Source organism: Oxyura jamaicensis, chromosome 5 (genome assembly GCF_011077185.1).
Source record: "Oxyura jamaicensis isolate SHBP4307 breed ruddy duck chromosome 5, BPBGC_Ojam_1.0, whole genome shotgun sequence".
Classification (NCBI taxonomy): Eukaryota; Metazoa; Chordata; class Aves; order Anseriformes; family Anatidae; genus Oxyura; species Oxyura jamaicensis.
The window spans coordinates 56,358,071-56,374,920 of NC_048897.1; the positions used below are offsets into that span (position 1 = coordinate 56,358,071).

The following is a 16,850-nucleotide window of genomic DNA, read 5'->3' on the forward strand; positions in this document are numbered from 1 at the left end:
ACCGAAAATCAGCACCCACGTCTGACTCACTTCACTCTGCCAATTAGTGCACCTTTGAAGGAGGATGCTCCAGAAATCCAAAACACTAATAGTGTTTTCTCTGGATCTTTTTCAGTCTTTCACCAGTGAAGTGAAAAATGTGATTGTGCTGAGAAATCTGGAATTTAGCTGAGCTCCTCATTTCAGTTTTCTGATTCTCTAATTGGCGTGGTTTAAATTTCAAGCTGGAACAGATCAGGTACAATCAACAAACCCAGGAAAAAAATGCACCGACGCAGTTTTAACATGACTTGCCTCAACTTCAGGTCAACTAAACAATACATCTGGATGACACAACACATTGCTCTTGAGAGCTCGAACAAAGCTCTTGCATTGTTATTGCAGTTGGGACTGGGTGTTATTCAGGCTTGGTGACCAACTGGTGGTGCTAATGCTTCATTGGATGGGAGGTGAAGGAGGGTTCATTACCTCTCACTAAATATGTACATGCATTACACAAACCCTCTGCAAATTACAAAGCAGCTTTCACAAGCCTTGCAATTAAAGGATTCAGCTTGATTTCAGAAAGACACTTGCAGGAAGCAGTTACACACATGTATTCCAAAATTTCTTATGGCAGCACTTTAATCACAATGGCTTCAAGGACCAGTCACCTGCTTAGGTTGCTTGACGCTCAGTCCTTAGTGATGGCGTGAAGGTTTTGTGTGTTCTCCTGTAGCTGTGGTATAATGTTTTTTTGCCTGGGAGGGGGATTAGATACTAACTTGTCTGCAGAGGGCTATGAAGCAGTAAAGCACCAAGCCTGGGTCTGAGGGACAGTCAGTCACACTCAGAGCTAGCCAGGGTGGCTGATGAACCATGGTCTGAACCTTGGTGGGTGGGGAAAGCTCTGAAGCCAGATGTCACTCTGTGTTCCAAGCTGCACGGTCATTTACTGCAACAGAAATAGACTCCAAGAAATGCAGGACCGTGAGAAAAAAAGCTGGTACTCTCATATATTTCAGTGATTTTTTAAAGAAAGCCAAGGTACCATTCTATGTATTTTGTGGAGGCTGCTTACTGTCTTAAAGGATTGTATTTGGTGGCATTTGGCAACTCTGTCCCCTAGGTGTTGCACTGAAAGCCATCTGTAACAAACGGGTCAGTGTAATGTTTGTGAGGGGTTGTCCTGTTACCCAGAGAGGAGAAGGGAGGAACAGAATAATTTTCTTTTGCACCATGCAGACTGGGAGAAGAAAACCCCTTTTCACACTAGCTCTGACCTGTGAGGACATACTCCTGGTGAGGCTGAACAGGAGCTACAAGGAGTAATGGCAAGGAATGGAATAGGGGACCGCTGGTGTGATATGGTGGCAGATGGTCTGCGACACTGTGGGTGCCAACAGTTTTCATAGCATCGCCATTGCCACTGTGTTTATTCCCTGAAATCATCTTCCTCTGATCACTGCTGTGCTTCTGTTTCGATCCCAGGGCAGTGAGGCACCTCTGGGGCCAGCAGGAGTGGCAGGCAGGCATACACATGCTTGGTTTCCTCTTGAGTGAAACATCTGCAGGTACTACAGCAATGGCCTACAGCCACCCTCAGACAAAAACATCTCAGGAACTGTTGTATTCAGTTGCTCGTTTTTGGCCATTTTCTAGACACACAAACAAAAAGAAAACAGGGCAGATACCAAGCCAAGGGTTCCTGTAAGATCAAGCTCATGAAAGTCTCTTCCTCCTCCTCCTCCCCATAGGAAGAGGTTGTTAGCCTTCTACACCTACAGCCCAGGGGTTGCTGTCCTGGCAGTAAGGCAGCCCAAGCAGAGTGGAAGCAAACTTCACCTGCCATCATTCGCTGATCAAATTTGGTTCTTGATGGAAAACACGTTTTCTTTCTGTCCTTCCTGTCCTCTGAAGGCCAGAGGTCATGCAGTGGTTTTCAGTTCTTATTTTTCCTTTTTTTCTTCCATTCCCAACAACCTGTTCTTTCTATTCCAAACCCTTTTGTAGTGATTTTCTAAATTTCCTTTTCATGGGCAGTGCCAGTTTTCCTTCCTTTTCCCGTGCATGTTTTTCTCCAAGCGTGGCACTGATGATGCTCTCTGCTCAGGACAATCACCCAGCAAGGTGCAGGCTCCATCGCTGGCTTTCCTCTCTGCCTCGTCCTGCTTGTTTCCCACACTGAGGCGTATTAATATTCCAGCTCTGATTGTCATTGCTTATTTTTTGTTGGAGAACATTTGCCTCCTGTCTCATTTAGGAAGAAGTGAAATCAGTGCCAGATTTTTAACAAAATGAAGTCTTCTTCTCTATTTTTGTTCCAACCACCTTCAAGCTCTACTACTCTGGATGGTGGGACATGCAAATCCCAAGAGGCACACACGTGTTGGGCATACAAGTCAGATAACTGCACACCCAGTTGCAACGTGCAAGTGTCCGGTTAAGTGCATTCCTGGTGATCTGCGTTCCTAAATACACGACCACTGTGTAAATCACGTTGAATCACGGCCGTGTCACACTACTGGTGCAGTGCTGAGTTTATGGATGTAATGCAGCAGCGCAGGGCAGAGCAGACAGGGAAGGCTGGTGAAGGGACCTGCATTTCTGCATGCAGCCCTCGCCTTCTGACATTTGCAGATTTGTCCCTTAATCTCTGTGGTGCAGGATTTGCTGTCAGGAAACATTGTCTGGGATGAGCTGCTGGGATTCAGATTATCAACCAAACATTAATTATTCTGCTGACTAAACCCTCAACAGCTCGGGTAGATAATACAAATGTAAAGAAATAAATTAGTATGAATCATGTTCTGTACTTGAAATCTAGAATGAATCATACTGCAGGAACAAAATCATATACCATAAGCATATGTGTGTTGAGACATAACAGAGCCAGATCCTCAGCTGGGGCTGCGCCAGGTAGTGCCACTGGGACCCAAAGGCACTTTCCTGCATTGAGGTCCCCGACCTGTGTTATTTATTCTGAGCACCCAGAGCGGGATAGCAGATAACGACAAGATCTGTCAGGTTGTGCTGAGGAAGCTAAAGCAAGAATAACAAATAAGATATGTTAATTTTTGAAGTAGAGAACTACTTTTTTTTTTTTTTTTAATCACACTTATGCAAGAAACTGCTCAGACAGACAGAAGTAGTATAGGCCCTTAGAGAAGAGGTAATCGGTGCTTATCCACTCGCCAGGCAAAGTATAAATGCAAAAAGCACCAAAGATTTTTGAAAGAAAAGAAAGCATGTCTGTCTGTTGTCTTCACAAGGTGAGAGGACCCAGGTCTTCAGTTCGTGCAGCTTGGGAGGCTCCTCTGGTTTCATGACAGGTTTATATCTATATCCTGATGTCCTATGTATGGCAGAAATATCATGGTGGTTAATTTCATCATGGTGTTGTCCCTGTATTCAACTGGGCTGGAGATGAAGTATTTACATTTCAATATACACAAGTAAATGCTTTTAAACCCAAGCCATGGTTCAGAATAGACCCATAAAGAGCTAATGAGAAGAATAAAAATCAGATAGTTAAAAAATGATGTAAGGTAGAGTCTTAATTTTTTATTATTAAATTCACAGCACATTAATTATTAAGTGTTCATAAACTTTGTTTTGTGCAATGATAAATTAATAATATCTACATAGACATGTTCTTTTACAACAGGGAGGCTAAGAAACGTAGTACCAGAGGACCTTGTGTTGACAGCTGAAGCTATTAGAATAGACTCCTTAATCTTCAATCATAAAAAGTAGATAATGTTATTTCTTATTACTATTAAATGCAAAGTGCCTTACTAGGAAACATATATGTCATTACTAAAAATATCTACCAGAGAATGTTTTGAGCAGTGAAGAAAAGTGTTCGCAAATTACATCTTGAGATAAAGCCAGTGACACGTTCTCTGCTAATCTCTGCCATATTAAAATTGTGTTTCAACTTATTCTTCTGTTAGCCCATACCAGGTTGCATAAGGTTTATGTCCAAGGACAGAGACAGTAATGGCTGAACATGAGATGTTGCACTTTTGGGAATCATTACCAATTACTAATGACCCCAGAACGCAGACTCGTGTATACGCTTTCGGTATTACTGAAAAGCATCTGCTGGCCTCTGCTTAGGGAAGGGACGGTGAGCTTTGTGTCTTCCTTCTCTGTGAACAGTGAACAATGCTTTCTTGATGAAAACCAGGGGATTTTAGTAACTCCTGTCCAGAATTTAGCAACATTACTCATTGGAATGTTTCCTGTGGTTTGTAAATAAGAAGCGGAGCAGGTATCTTCTAGGCCAGTCTCAAAGGGTAATTCCTTGCCCATAGACCAGGCCATGGAGATGTATTTTAGAATTAAAGGTAGCCTAGATGAAGGAATTATGGTTTTAGCAAGTTCGTTAAGTGTTTATACATGACCTAGAGAGCAGATCCCTCCACTGGTTGCTGGCACAGCTACCTGGTACGTGCGAGTGGCCTCACCTTGAAGACAGACACCTGCAGGAGCCCCTTCACTGGGACTGCGGTGAGGCTGGTAAACAGCAGCTTCCAGTACCTCACACCCACAGAAAATGCCCTTCCACAAACGGGTAGGACAGAAAGTTGGTTTGCATGAATGTGCACTGATTTTTGAGTCTGGATGCTTTAAATATCTTTCCAAACTAGGAGTCAAGAGAGAATCATCTGAGATTTCTGCAAACTACTCTGAATGGACGAACCAAGAGAAGGAGCACCCGGAGCGCCTCAGGCAGCTCCTGCCCCAGTTTTCACCCCATGATCGTGAATCGGGGCCCCAGGTACAGGAGCAACATGTGCTCTTGCTGGCTGACGGGCGTGCGGGCTGCCCGGCCCGGCCAGCCGATGGGAACTAGGACAAGCCGGGGAGCGAGCCCTCCTCGCTCAGCTGCTGCGGAGTACCCGGACCAGCTGGAGCGTTAAGGGGCCGCCGGCAGCTCCCTGCCAGCCCGGCTCCCAGGGCCAGCTTGAGGCGCAGGAGAATTCGGCGGTCGCCTGGGGAGGCCGGCTGGTGGAGGCAGCCGGGAGAGGACGAGCCATGCCCCAGGGGGAGCAGCAGCTGCTGCTCCCTGACAGGCTTCCCTGGCCCCTGCTGCCCGCGGCACAGCCCCTTGCCATCTCTTCCCACTTGTGGGGGCTCCGGCTGCTTGCCACAGCCCTGCCCGTGCCCACGGCTGCCTGTCCCTCGCTTGCCCTCCACAGCACACAGGTGAGCGCAGGCTCCTGGCTGGGCGCTGCTCTCCCTGCTCACCCCACACAAGCAGCCAGCCCGGGTCCCCTGGGCACTGCTCTGGGACGGGGCAGTGGCACACCCCGTTGCCACGTACAGCTTCTCTGAGCCTGCCATCACAGTGACATCAGCTACTTGATCCTCATCCTCCACACACAGCTCTGAAATCTGATGTGTGCAATGGTAACGCAGCATTTACTCAGGATGTTTTGCTTACCTAGGGTCTGGAGACAGGCTGAATGTGTTCTGAGGAAAAATGAATCCAAGGTTTTGCCTAACACTGAACTTCACGAGTAGTCTGCTGAGGTGGCCCCTCTGCTGGCTCTCCCAGTGGTGCCTGCTTGACCTGCACAGTCACTGGTATTCGTCATTAGCATTGATAAAAGGTTTCTTTGGACACTGTCCTTCACTCAGGCCTTCAAAGTGCTGTGTAAGTGACTTAATGCCCATTTTGGAGGTGAGGAGGCTAAAGCAAGGCTAGTCCAAATGACAGAGCCGGGGGAAAGCCCCCTCTGCATGCCAGCCCAGCCGGGTGACACAGCTGGTTTTGTTCCATCAAAGCACGGGGAGGAAACATCCCTCCCGAAGCATGCTGCTGTCCCCATCTTGCAGGGACGCACCCTGGGGTGCAGCAGGGACCCCCACCATGCCAGCACCTTGCTGCGAACCGTGCTGCCACGCATCTCTGCGGCTTATTTTTCCACACCATTTCGTTTTAGAACTGGTCCAGCTTTCCACAATGCACTTACATGATAGGGCACTGATTTCTCATCACCATTTTTTTTGTTGTTGTTCCTCACAAACCTGCTCTAGCCAGACCTTTCCAAAAGAGCTAAGCTGCACAGGCAACAGGCTTTTCGCTGCTCTACTCAGGAGTCATTTGGTCAAGTAAAGCTGCTGTATGTAACTGCTGCATTCACTGCATAACAATTGGAGTGAAGTTTTTATGCACAGGGCTTTTTATTTTCCAATCAGCAGCACTGAGTTGGGACTTTTGCGGTAAACTGGTAGCTCTGGGCCGCTTTGAAGCATCACAAGTGGAGGGTTTTGTCTCCTGAAGATTTACTAGCAGCGATCTTTTATTCAACCGTTTTATTAGCCTCCTTTTACATATGTATAGTGGTGAGGGGAAAAAAACTGTTGGTGAAGTACAGAGTCTGTTTCCCCTGTGGTATCCACACACACACGCACACAAAAAAAAAAATTGTGTGAAAAATTGTTGCCCGGGGGCCTTCCCAACTACTGAAATTTCGCTGAGAGCGAAATTTTCCCTCCTGCATGGCGAGCCTCCCCGCCCCTCAGCCCACCCTTTAAAGGTTGAGGCTGGGGTAACAAATGCAGCCGCCAGAAGGGCCAGCCTGCCCCACGCCGCAGGCAGGGCTGCCGGAATAAATCTGCTTGCCCCCCAGCGCAACCCGGGAAAACTTTTCGCCCGCTTAACACGTTGTTTTTTTTTTTTCCAATTTTCCCTGAAAGTTCTCGTTGAATTGAGCCCCGTTGCGTGGACAAATTGGACAAGAAAAGTTTAAATGTTACCACTTTGGCTTCTCCTCAAGTGGTGCTGAGCACAGATGTTTGGAGGGGCCATCATGTCCCTGTAAGAATGGGGGCTTTGTGTGCATAACCTTACAAAGGGCAGAATAGCCCTGCTTTGCTGCCAGCCCCAGGATCATCCTATCTTTATGTGTTGATTTATTAGGCCAGGGATGAATGAAACCGTAATTAATATTACTGAAGCATTAGAGTCTATTTAATTTAAATGCCACTGAATATTTCACTTTCAGTTGGGAGTGACAATGTGTTCGGGACTGTTGGTGAAAGCCTGAGCCATCTGTTACCCCTACTAAGAAGGGAAGACAAGAGAGACACAGGGAGACAGAGAGCATTGAGCTTTGTGGCTTTTCCAAGCCTCCAGGATCATCATTCAACTCAAGGGCAGCCAAGAAACATTCCTGCGCATTGGGCCCTTCGTGTATAGGGGAAAGGGTATAGGGGCTGAAAGGGTATGGGGGCAAGGCAAAGGGTGGGGAGAGAGGAGGAGGAAGGAGATTTACAGTACGTGCATACATACAGGCTCACAAGTGTGTGTGTGTGCAGGAACCAAGTGCCAGGGAAGCGGGTGGATGGACCGGGGGACTGGCTGATGGCTTAAAAACATTTCTAAAAGGTGGGAATGGGGAAAGAGCCCAGGCAGGTCTGAACGCTGACAGTGAGCCTGAGCAGTGATAGTGAGGTACGGCTCCATCGCAGCAAACATCAAGGCTTTGGTCCAGTGGGCATCGTGGCACTGGAAGCACGACGACTCCTCTCTCACGAGCTGCGGCTGCGACGTGGCCTCCACCAGACCAGACCAAGAAAGGGGGAGAGGACATAAAGGGTGAGGGAGGAGGTAGCCCTGGCCCTGAGAAGGCCGTGGGCAGCAGGGGACTGGCAGCCAGGCGTCACCTCTGCTGCGGCGGAGAGGTGGTGGGGAGCGGCACGCGGGTGCAAGGCTCTGCCTCCCCGGGATGGTAATTAGCACAGTGGGGTGTCCTGTAATTGGGATCATTTGTTCTCCCGCTTTTTCTCCTGCAAACTGATTTCATGCCAGAGGGAAGCTGTGTGACTCACACCTTGCCATGCCAATTAGCTGATAAACATCAAATGTAAACAAAGATGGCCTAATTAAGACTGGTCACCCAACCTCGATGTGCATATTGTCAAAATCCCACCAGCTTTTTGCACTCAGACTTATTTTCTACTTTGCTGGGACTAAATTAGCGGCTTTGCACAAGAACCACTTATCTTTGAGAGAAGCTTAGGGCAGGTAATGAGGAAAACTAGGAGCTGGCCGAGAGAGCGGTGCTGTCCCCATCCATCCCAGCAGTGCCAGACAGGGACAGACGGCCGCTGTGTGTCGGAGCGAGCACACCCCCAGGTGTTTATCCACTCCCGGGTGATGCTGGGGGCTGGCCCATGGCCCAGAAGTCGCATCCTGGAGCATTCTCTCAATTTCTCCTCCTGTGTGCTCCTGCCTACACCTGAATCCATGGGCCAGCAGGGAACTGCTGGCAGGAGTGAGGCAGCGGCACCCTGCCCTTGCCTCTAGATAGGGCCCTCTGGGAGGGGCAGATGGACACCATAGGTGTCCATCTGCCCACGTCTCCCCCACTCGCCCCAGCAGCCCATCCTGGGGTGTGGAGGGCCCGTCTGCCAGCAGGAGGAACCTAATGTTGCCTTAGGTCCATGCTGAGTCCCTCTGCTGCACACAAAGCCCACCTTCTCCTGTCCTTCGCAGAATGCATGCAGGGAACAGGTCCTGCTCTTCCTCCTTGTGACCACCTTCAGGGTGCTGGAAAGTTGTCGCAACCTCTTCCTCCCAGCACCTTCTCCCCTGTCAGCTTCAGCAGCCCCAGGCCATTCAGCTGGCCCTTGTAATTCCTATTTTCCAGGTCTCATCATTTTCGCTGCTCACCTCCAAACCCTCTGCAGGTGTCTCAGCCGTTCCCGCAGCGCTGTGCTCTGCCCCTGCTGCAGCCCTTCTCCCTGCTGCATCCCACCTGGCCCCTTCCAGCCGCCGTGGTCCTGAGCCCCCTGCTGCTGGTCCTCTTCGCCTGGGGCTGCCCCAGGCTGGAATCACGCTGCATCAGCCCCGCCACAGGGGCAGGAATGACAGCTTTGTGCTGTCTGGGTGCAGGGCCGACCATCCACAAGCCGTGCCCAGTGCTGGCCCAAGTGGCACTGAACCGCCTGCCGAGCTCTTGCTGTCGCGGTGGCTTTGCAGCACCTCGTGCACGGCCTTCATCCATGATTTGCTCTGACTGGACTGATGTCTCGTTCACACCACAAATAAATGGAACTCTAATGTCATTTATTTAAAAAACTTCACAGCCAAACCCCGAAACCTTTGGAAGTGGCTACCTGGCCTTCAAGTTGTGCTCCCTCCAAACGGCCGGGCTGCCCCGCGCGGTGCCACAGAGCAGCTCGGGGCTGTCCGGCAGCCTGGCAGCAACCTGGGCAGGACGGCTTGCAGTAACGCCTCTCTAATTGCCTAAAACCATCCTGGGAGGGCTTGTCAGCTAATCAGCGAAGTGACACCATTATGCCAGGCTACAAAGCGCTTTGCGCCCCCAAGTTTTTGTGCTGGCAGGGCTCAGACCGGCACGCGGCCACACAACTTTTTAAATTCCAGTCAGATCCCCCCGGCCTCCAGCTGATTCATCCCTTTCAGAATATTTCCTTTCATTGCTGTGTCTGCAGGCTGTGCATCCTGGAGCCGCAGCCAGGCCCGGTTGGTCCCAGCAAGTGCAGCGAACCTGTGGCTCTCTGTGATGGCCTCCTCAGCTTCTGCTGAATTTCAGCTTTCACTAAAAAGGGAAGGAAAACTGAAAAACTGAGCTCTTCAGGAATGAGAGCAAGCTTTGTGGTTGTGCCCTGTGGAGGGCTGTAGGAGTGAGGGGAGGGTGCGACTGAGGACAGGGCTCCTGCAGGGCCATGGCATGGCCAGAGCATCCCTCGGTGGGTGCCAGCCACAGCCAGGGTGTCCCTGCCCTCAGGGCACATCGGTGCCCCTCGCCTGCACCCATGCCCCTTTCCCCTGGCCACTAAAGGGAAACACTGCTGGTGGACCAGAAAAGCAGTGGGCAAGGGGAAATGGAAGGTTTCCAGTTCCCAAAAAGCTACCGGTGAACATTTTCAAAAGAGGGTTCAAGAACACTTTGAAGTTCAGCCCGTGAGTTAAAAATCTGTCTTTTCGGGATGCATTCAATTCCTGTCCCAAAGGCTCAAACTAAGCTTCATTTTACTAAATATGGACATGCAAGGCATGGCAAGATTCATCACAACGCTCCGCCGGCTCTCCCACAGAGATGCATTGTGACAGGAGACCAGAGAGCCTGTGAAAACAGGGGCTGGGCGCCGCGGTGCCTCCGGCCGAGGCTGGCAGGATCGCACCCCGCACATCCCCAGCCGGCCCCGCGTCCCTGGCCCTGGCCTCGTCCGCTGGCCTCCTCAGCCTCCCGGGGCATGGGGTGGAGGCCGCAGGGCCTGGCCTCCCCTGGTCGGAGACCACGCCGCAAAGTAACGTTGAACCAGCTGCACGGGTTGAGTTACGTGCGGGGATCCCCTTTGCAGTGCAGTTTACACTAAGCCTCCAAAGCTGACGTCCCTTTGAAAGCCCTCTTAATATATCCAATTATAGATTTTCAGCAACTTTGAGGAATGTTGGCTTTCCCGGCGGCTGATCCCGGAAAACACCATTGAAACCAGGAGGGATTTTGCTGTTGAGCTCAGTGGGGGAGGATCAGGTCCTACATAATTTTATTGTCAGCAATGATGACCTCTCTTCACAAATGAAGAATACCCATCCTGAACCGTGCCCTTCGGAACGTAAACCATTTATTTTTATAGCTGGATCCTTCCCCAAGTGGGATATTTTGTGCATGGTTAACTTATCCAGGGCTTTAAATGCTTGCCAAGTGGCTTTAATAGCAGGATGTTGTTTAGAAAGATTGGGAAGGATTGCGGGCAGTAATAGAGATAATTGCCAAGGAGAGATAAATGAATCTTCAATCTCAGACCAAGTTGGCTTTATCACTGGGTCAGGAGGGAAGGTCCAGAAAAATCCCCCGTCTGCAACTAAATGCCTAATGATAGTTTGGGATTTAGGGAAGCTGGCAGCTGTCGAGATCTTTCGATAAAAACATCTTTTGAGGCTTAATACAGGTTTGCAACTCCATATAAAGGCACGAAAGCCCCTTTTCACCGCAGGGATTCAGCGTCGCGAAATCCAAAAGCTGGAGGTGAATTCTGGGGGAGAGGAGCGGCCGGCGACGTCCCACGCAGGCAGTGGCGGACTGCAGCAGGAGGACCGGGCTGTGCTGGGGGCCGGGAGCTGCTGCTGGCCCAGCACGGGGCAGCCCGGGCAGGGGCGGCATGGTTAGCCCTCCTCCGGGCGGGAGGAGGCCAGGAGCCAGCCATTTCCATGAGGAATTACCCCACCTTTTTGTGCAGAATGAAGGAGCCGCAGGATGTGGCAGCTTTGTGGCTCAGCCTTTCCTCAAACACAAGTTGCCCGACGAAGCCTGCGGTGAAGCGGGACACCGGGCGGCGTGCTGGCAGGCCTGGGGCCACGGGGAGCTCCCACACCAGGGCGACCCCAGGGCCCGGCCAGCAGAGCGCTCACGGGGCTCTTAATAAAGAGGGGATGGGTATTTGGGAGAGAGGGCTTACTTTTCAGCTACACCTTTTCCAGCTCGAGCTGGGGCTCTCCTCAGTCACCTTCCTAGCAGCCCACGTTGCATACTTGCAGACCCCACACTCTCAGACGCAGTAAGTACCACTGAGGAGATGCAGAAGCTTCATAGGGGCAGGCTGGCAGCACGATTTCTCTGCATGACCTAAAGGGAGACTGTGACCCATTTTCCCAACAGCAACGCTACAAAAGGCAGGGCGGTAAAACACAAGCAAGGCCAAGCCTTCCGACCGAGCCCTCGCTGTGTCAAGTCCTCGCTATGTCCTCGCTGTGTCCCCACAGCCCTGATGGAGCTGTGAGGGCCGCGCGGGGCCCAGCGTGATGGCCCCCTCTGCCCCTTCCCGCGGTCCCACGGGCTTCCCCTCACCGCCCGCCCGCCTTTCCGAGCGACGTGCTGGCGCTTGGCGGCATTACTCGGAGATTTGGGTCTGATTAGCGCGTTTCTGTGGCTGACACCCAGGCCTGCTTGCCCGTTCCTGTGGATCCCAGCGAAAGGCTGTCACGGCTCATTACCTGTCTGTCTGAGGTTCAAGCCTGGGTGACTTCTAATTTTTTGAAGCTTAATGCTGGGAAAACAGAATCGGCTCAGTTCACCTCCTGGATGTGCATGTTTCTGATATATAACACGGTATCGCACACAGCCTCCCAGCTGCTTTCACTGCTGGGCTCTGCGAAATGGCACCGCTTTATCTGAAATAAACCTTTCTAAAAGAACATCAACCACACGCGAGGAGGGAAAGCACCTCCATGGGATTTCGGAAGCTTGGGCAGCATTTGTTCCCTGTTCCTCATCGGGCCTGGGAGCCCTCGTTGGTGCACTGCTCTCACTCAGAGCGGTGCAGTGCAGCTCTGTGGCGCCTGTAAACTCTTCTCGCTCCGCCGTTCTCAGCTGTTGTACAAGTCTGCAGCTAATGTCATAACAAGAATTAAACTGTCTCATCCTATTATGCCCGTCGGAGCTGACTTCGCTGCCTATTAAGGTGACAGTGCAGCGATTCTAAATTTGTGCTAATTGTTTACCCCGTGTTGCGGAGCCTTTCTTGGGGTGTTTACAGCAACCTGCAGGTTTCTTCTAGCCACGGATTATCTGCACATTCTGCTTTATATGGACCTGAAGAAAAATACCCACCTAGTATGGATCGTTCCACATAACACCCTCTGCAGTGGGGCTCTTTGGCTCATCTGTTGCCCTGCTTTGGTCACATTTAAAAACAATCCAGTAGAAGGATGTAGCCGCCTTTGAAATCACAAGACTTTAAGAGGCTTTTTTCCTCTGATTTTTATTTGCATTTACTGCCTTCACTTTACCTGATTGCCAGAAGCAGGGGCATTGGCTGAGGCACAGCCATGTGCTCGCTCTGCCCACGGAGCCTCTGGCTCCCTGGGTTCAGCAGAGAAGGCAGCCGGCCCTCACCACCAACCCCTCGTAACAAATATTGATCGGTGGTTTAAAATCCTACAGAAAGCCCTGTGGTTTCAGTCCCTGCTATCAGGGACCTTGGATGAGGTCTGTGGCCCTACTTGATGGGCTTCTTTCCAAAGAGCCCTGCACGGCATTGCCCCAGCACACTAGCCCCTGGCACACCTGGCCGTCCCCAAGCCCCAGCTCCCACTCGTTCTTTTTTCATGTTTTAGCAAAAAAAAAAAAAATATCTCGTGCATGAGCTGCAACTGGGTCTTAAAATTCTCTAGCCGACAGCACATTTTGCACAGTTTATAGCTTATAAACATGGCTGTGGTCTGCAAAAAACATTGCTGGCTATTTGAGCTCCCAGCGCTTCCACCTGGGGAAAAGCTAAGTCTCCCAACTGCCGTTAGAGAGCATTTCATTAGCACAAACATTCACTATTTATATTTTGAGCAGAAATGCGCCACTCACTGCTATGAATAAAGCATTTGCCTTTCCCATCCGTTCCTGGCTGCTCCCGCACCCGAGCCCCGCACAGCCCCAGCAAGGTGCAGCACTCCCATGCTGCCGCCAGGTCGCTGTGCTGAACGTGAACTTGGCTGCCTTTGGAAAGCACTACTTGTTGCGCGACAGCCGCGCTCGAAAAGCCTTCAAACACCCATTGTTTCAGGTCTGTTTTGATGAACTTTTCCCTTGTATGTTCATCTGGAATTTAATCATGATAAACCGTGCACAATGGTGAGATTGTGGGCGAGCAAAAGGTGCTGGGCGAGCACAATGCAATGCTTTATCCATGCCTCCCGGACGCTGTGCTGCTGGCAGGCAGCAGCGAGCCCAGGTGAGAGCCCCAGCAGCCTAGGCAAGCACCAGCTCCCTACCAAGCAAGGGGTGACAGCGGGCTGGTGGTAGAGGAGCCGAGCATGACATGGGGCACTACATGGGAAGGATGTGTCCCGACTCCCTTGCTCCCCCTCAGCATCCGTATCTGCATTCCGCATCTGTATCCCACATCTCCATCCCATATTTGCATCCACATCAGCATCTCCTGACCTTGCTCCCTCCAGCACAGGAAGATGCAGGCCTGAGGAAAACCCCGTATCAATTCCATATTAATTCCTTTCCATACCAGTTCCTGAGGCCGCCCACCTGTCCCCCGGCAGGGGACATCTCCAGGGCTGCTGTCACCTGCCCTGTGCCCACCACCGCCCTGCAGCAATGCCATGTGGTGCCCCAAGACCCCCACAGAAGGGTCAGCACCTGCCCTGTGCCTCTGCACCCACTGGCCTCCCATGACTCAGGTCTCACCCTCGCCCCTCCTGGCCCTGCACAACAAACCCAAATGTGGCCTTATTTCTCTTGGATGGTCCCTGCCACCAGCCACCGCCTGAATTGCTGCGTTGGAAGGAAAAGGCACTTAGTTCTTCTGCGGATACTGCTTCTCACCCAACAGTGTTTGAGGGTTTTTAAGTATTCATGGGGTGTGGAGTTTGGGGAGCACATGTTTTCTGTATTTTTTGCTTGGATTTTTAACCGTATCTTATGACATCTGCACTCCTTGCTGACGTGACCTACTTAGAGAAGTCAAAGACACTGGAGATTAAACTGAGCGACCCAGCTCAGTGCATACTTATAATTTCAAGGTCCTGGCAAAATTCGTTAGTTTCTAATAATCATTTCCTGCCTCTGAAAAGCAATACTAACTTTGCGTTCTGAAAACAAAACCCTTCTGGCCGCCCAGAAAGCTAAAACCTGTAAGCCCCCAATTCCTGCGCAGCACCTGCCCTGCGACCAAGGACTGGGGCTGCGCGGTGCCGGTACCTCCTGAAGCACAGCATGGCATGCTATGGCCCCAGGGACAGGGCTAGGGACTGTGCTGGGGGCAAACCTGGTGCAGGAAAACTGCCCAAGAGTCCTGAACTGCTCGGGTGCAGAGTGGGAGGTGGGCTGGCAGCAGCACCCCTTCACTGCTCTCCGACATCGAGCTCGGCAACGGTGCAAAAGTCTTTTTTTAAGTTTTTTTTGTTGTTGTTGTTGTTGTTTTTTTGTTTTTTGTTTTTTTTAGGAATGCATTCCTCTGTGTCCACACTTTAAAAACAAAAGGAAAACAAGTCATAGCAGACTTTCTTTTGCAAAATGAATTTGTCAAGCTCTGGTGCGTTTTGCTGAAGTGTAAGAAACTTAAATAAAAATGATCATAAAGTTAAGAACCTGGCTTCAGGGCAGAGAGCAGCGGGGATTTCTCTGCCTCCATTTGCTCTTTCTAAAGCTCGAGGTGTGGGCAGGTTTTCTCATTGCCAGAGGAAATTATTAATGGCTCCAAGAACTTTCAAGACTGATCTTTTCCCTTCCCTGTCACATTATGCAGATAATATTTCGATAATATTTTGCAGACACTAATGAAAACAGCACAGGAAATCACTTTATGGTTTTGAGACTGCATCGGGCTTTTCCTTCTATCCCATTACATTTTATACATAGGTCAAGTTTTTGCAGCAAACGAAAGTTGCCAGTGCTGAACAGTTCTGGGGAGAGTCTGTGCAGGGCTTGATCCCCTTCCCTACAACACTTCCAAAGACCAGACACGAGCTCTTCAAGTGGGGCCCAGAGCCTGAGCACTGAGCAGCTACAAACACCTTGGTAAAAAATGCTTGCAGTGTAACACTTTGTTTTCCTGATTTTTCCTATTTTGTGCTCTTGAGAGTACGGCTGCATGATTTAACACGGTGTTTTGCTGGCTTTAACCCCATTAGGGTTCGGTGTGACCGTGCTGTCTGCGGGGCCTCGCACACCAAGTTTTTCAGTCTCATCTTTGGACACTGGCACGAACCTGCTCTGGCACCAGTCCTCTGTGGACGTGGGGATATTTGCTGATGTGCTTTGCGGGGCAATGAAGTGCAATTAAAAATGTGCAAAATTATTGCATGCAACGTTTTCTTCCCAGAAGTAAAATCCATTCAGTAAACCTGAATGCGAGATTCGTGCTATAGAATGCATTTCTGCAGTTTTCCCAGTCACTGAGCTCAGGTGGTAGATTTGCCGGCAGCTAAGCAGTGGCTAAGAGAAGAGTGCACGCACCTGGCCGAAGGTACTCCTGGCAAGCAAGCTCCAGCTACTGCGAGGGCGTCTATACCACTTTGGAGTGTCTCATATCAGTAACAAACATTTGTTTCACGTAACGCAGGACAAAAGTCATTTGCAAAACAGCAGACCAAAACTGACTCCAATCCATTTACAAGCTCAGCAGTGCACCGGCTGCTTTCGCTCTGCTGTTGCCGTACCCACTCATTCCTCGGATGTGATGTGCGAAGACTTTTCCCAACCAAACACCAGCTGCCTCCCTGGTGCCGCTGCGCCACCGGGACACAACGCCCTGAGCCTGCGAGGTAGCTCTGGCACAGCCAGCGGCCCCATGCCCCACTGACAGCACTTGCAAAGCCACACGCACGCTATTTTTCAGAGCAGGGGGTGCAGAGGTGCCCCCAGGATGGGGACTTGTTCCCCACGGCCTTGCTTCCCTGGGGGTCCCACAGGGCAGAAAGTGTGCGCTGCTTCGGGGGGGGCGAAGCGCCCACCTTTTGGCTGGCTTTGTGGCTGCCCCCTCCTGCCAGACGGCATATTTCTGTCTGCGTTTGACTGCTTTTTTTCTACCCCCTCTCCTTCTGCTCTACATAATCTGTCAGTATTGGGTTTCCTTTCATTTCACTTTCCTCCCCCTTAGCGCCAGTTCTTCCTCACTGATTTTTCCTCCCTTTACCGCTGTTTTTTTCAGTGGTTTGGTTTGATTCAAACTGGAACTGTTGGGGTGGTATCTAAAAGCATGAATGTGGTTATGTCTGTTTACTATGAAGCACAGTTTATAGCAGCTTCATTCTTCGGGTAATATTTAATAATAAAAATAATATTTAAAAAAAAAAAAAAAGTAACACTCCTTGTCTTGATTTTAGATCCTTTCTTTATCTTGCTCCAGGCATCAGCTCCAAGTGACTTGTAAGTAGC

The 16,850-nt window shown here is 50.5% G+C and overlaps 1 protein-coding gene across 3 annotated transcripts in view; it reads right to left on the minus strand.

Moving 5' to 3' along the window:
* The window catches only part of ELP4 (elongator acetyltransferase complex subunit 4), a 277,760-nt gene that overhangs the window by 75,798 nt on the left and 185,112 nt on the right, over positions 1 to 16,850 (minus strand). The window contains exon 10 of one of the 3 annotated variants that reach the window (XM_035328539.1): positions 2,147 to 3,021. The exons of the other annotated variants lie outside the window; for them this stretch is intronic. Within the exon in view, the coding sequence (XP_035184430.1) occupies positions 2,953 to 3,021 (69 nt within the window). The 3' untranslated portion in view covers positions 2,147 to 2,952. Of the gene's footprint in view, positions 1 to 2,146; positions 3,022 to 16,850 lie in introns of those variants that run through there. 3 annotated transcript variants of the gene reach the window in all.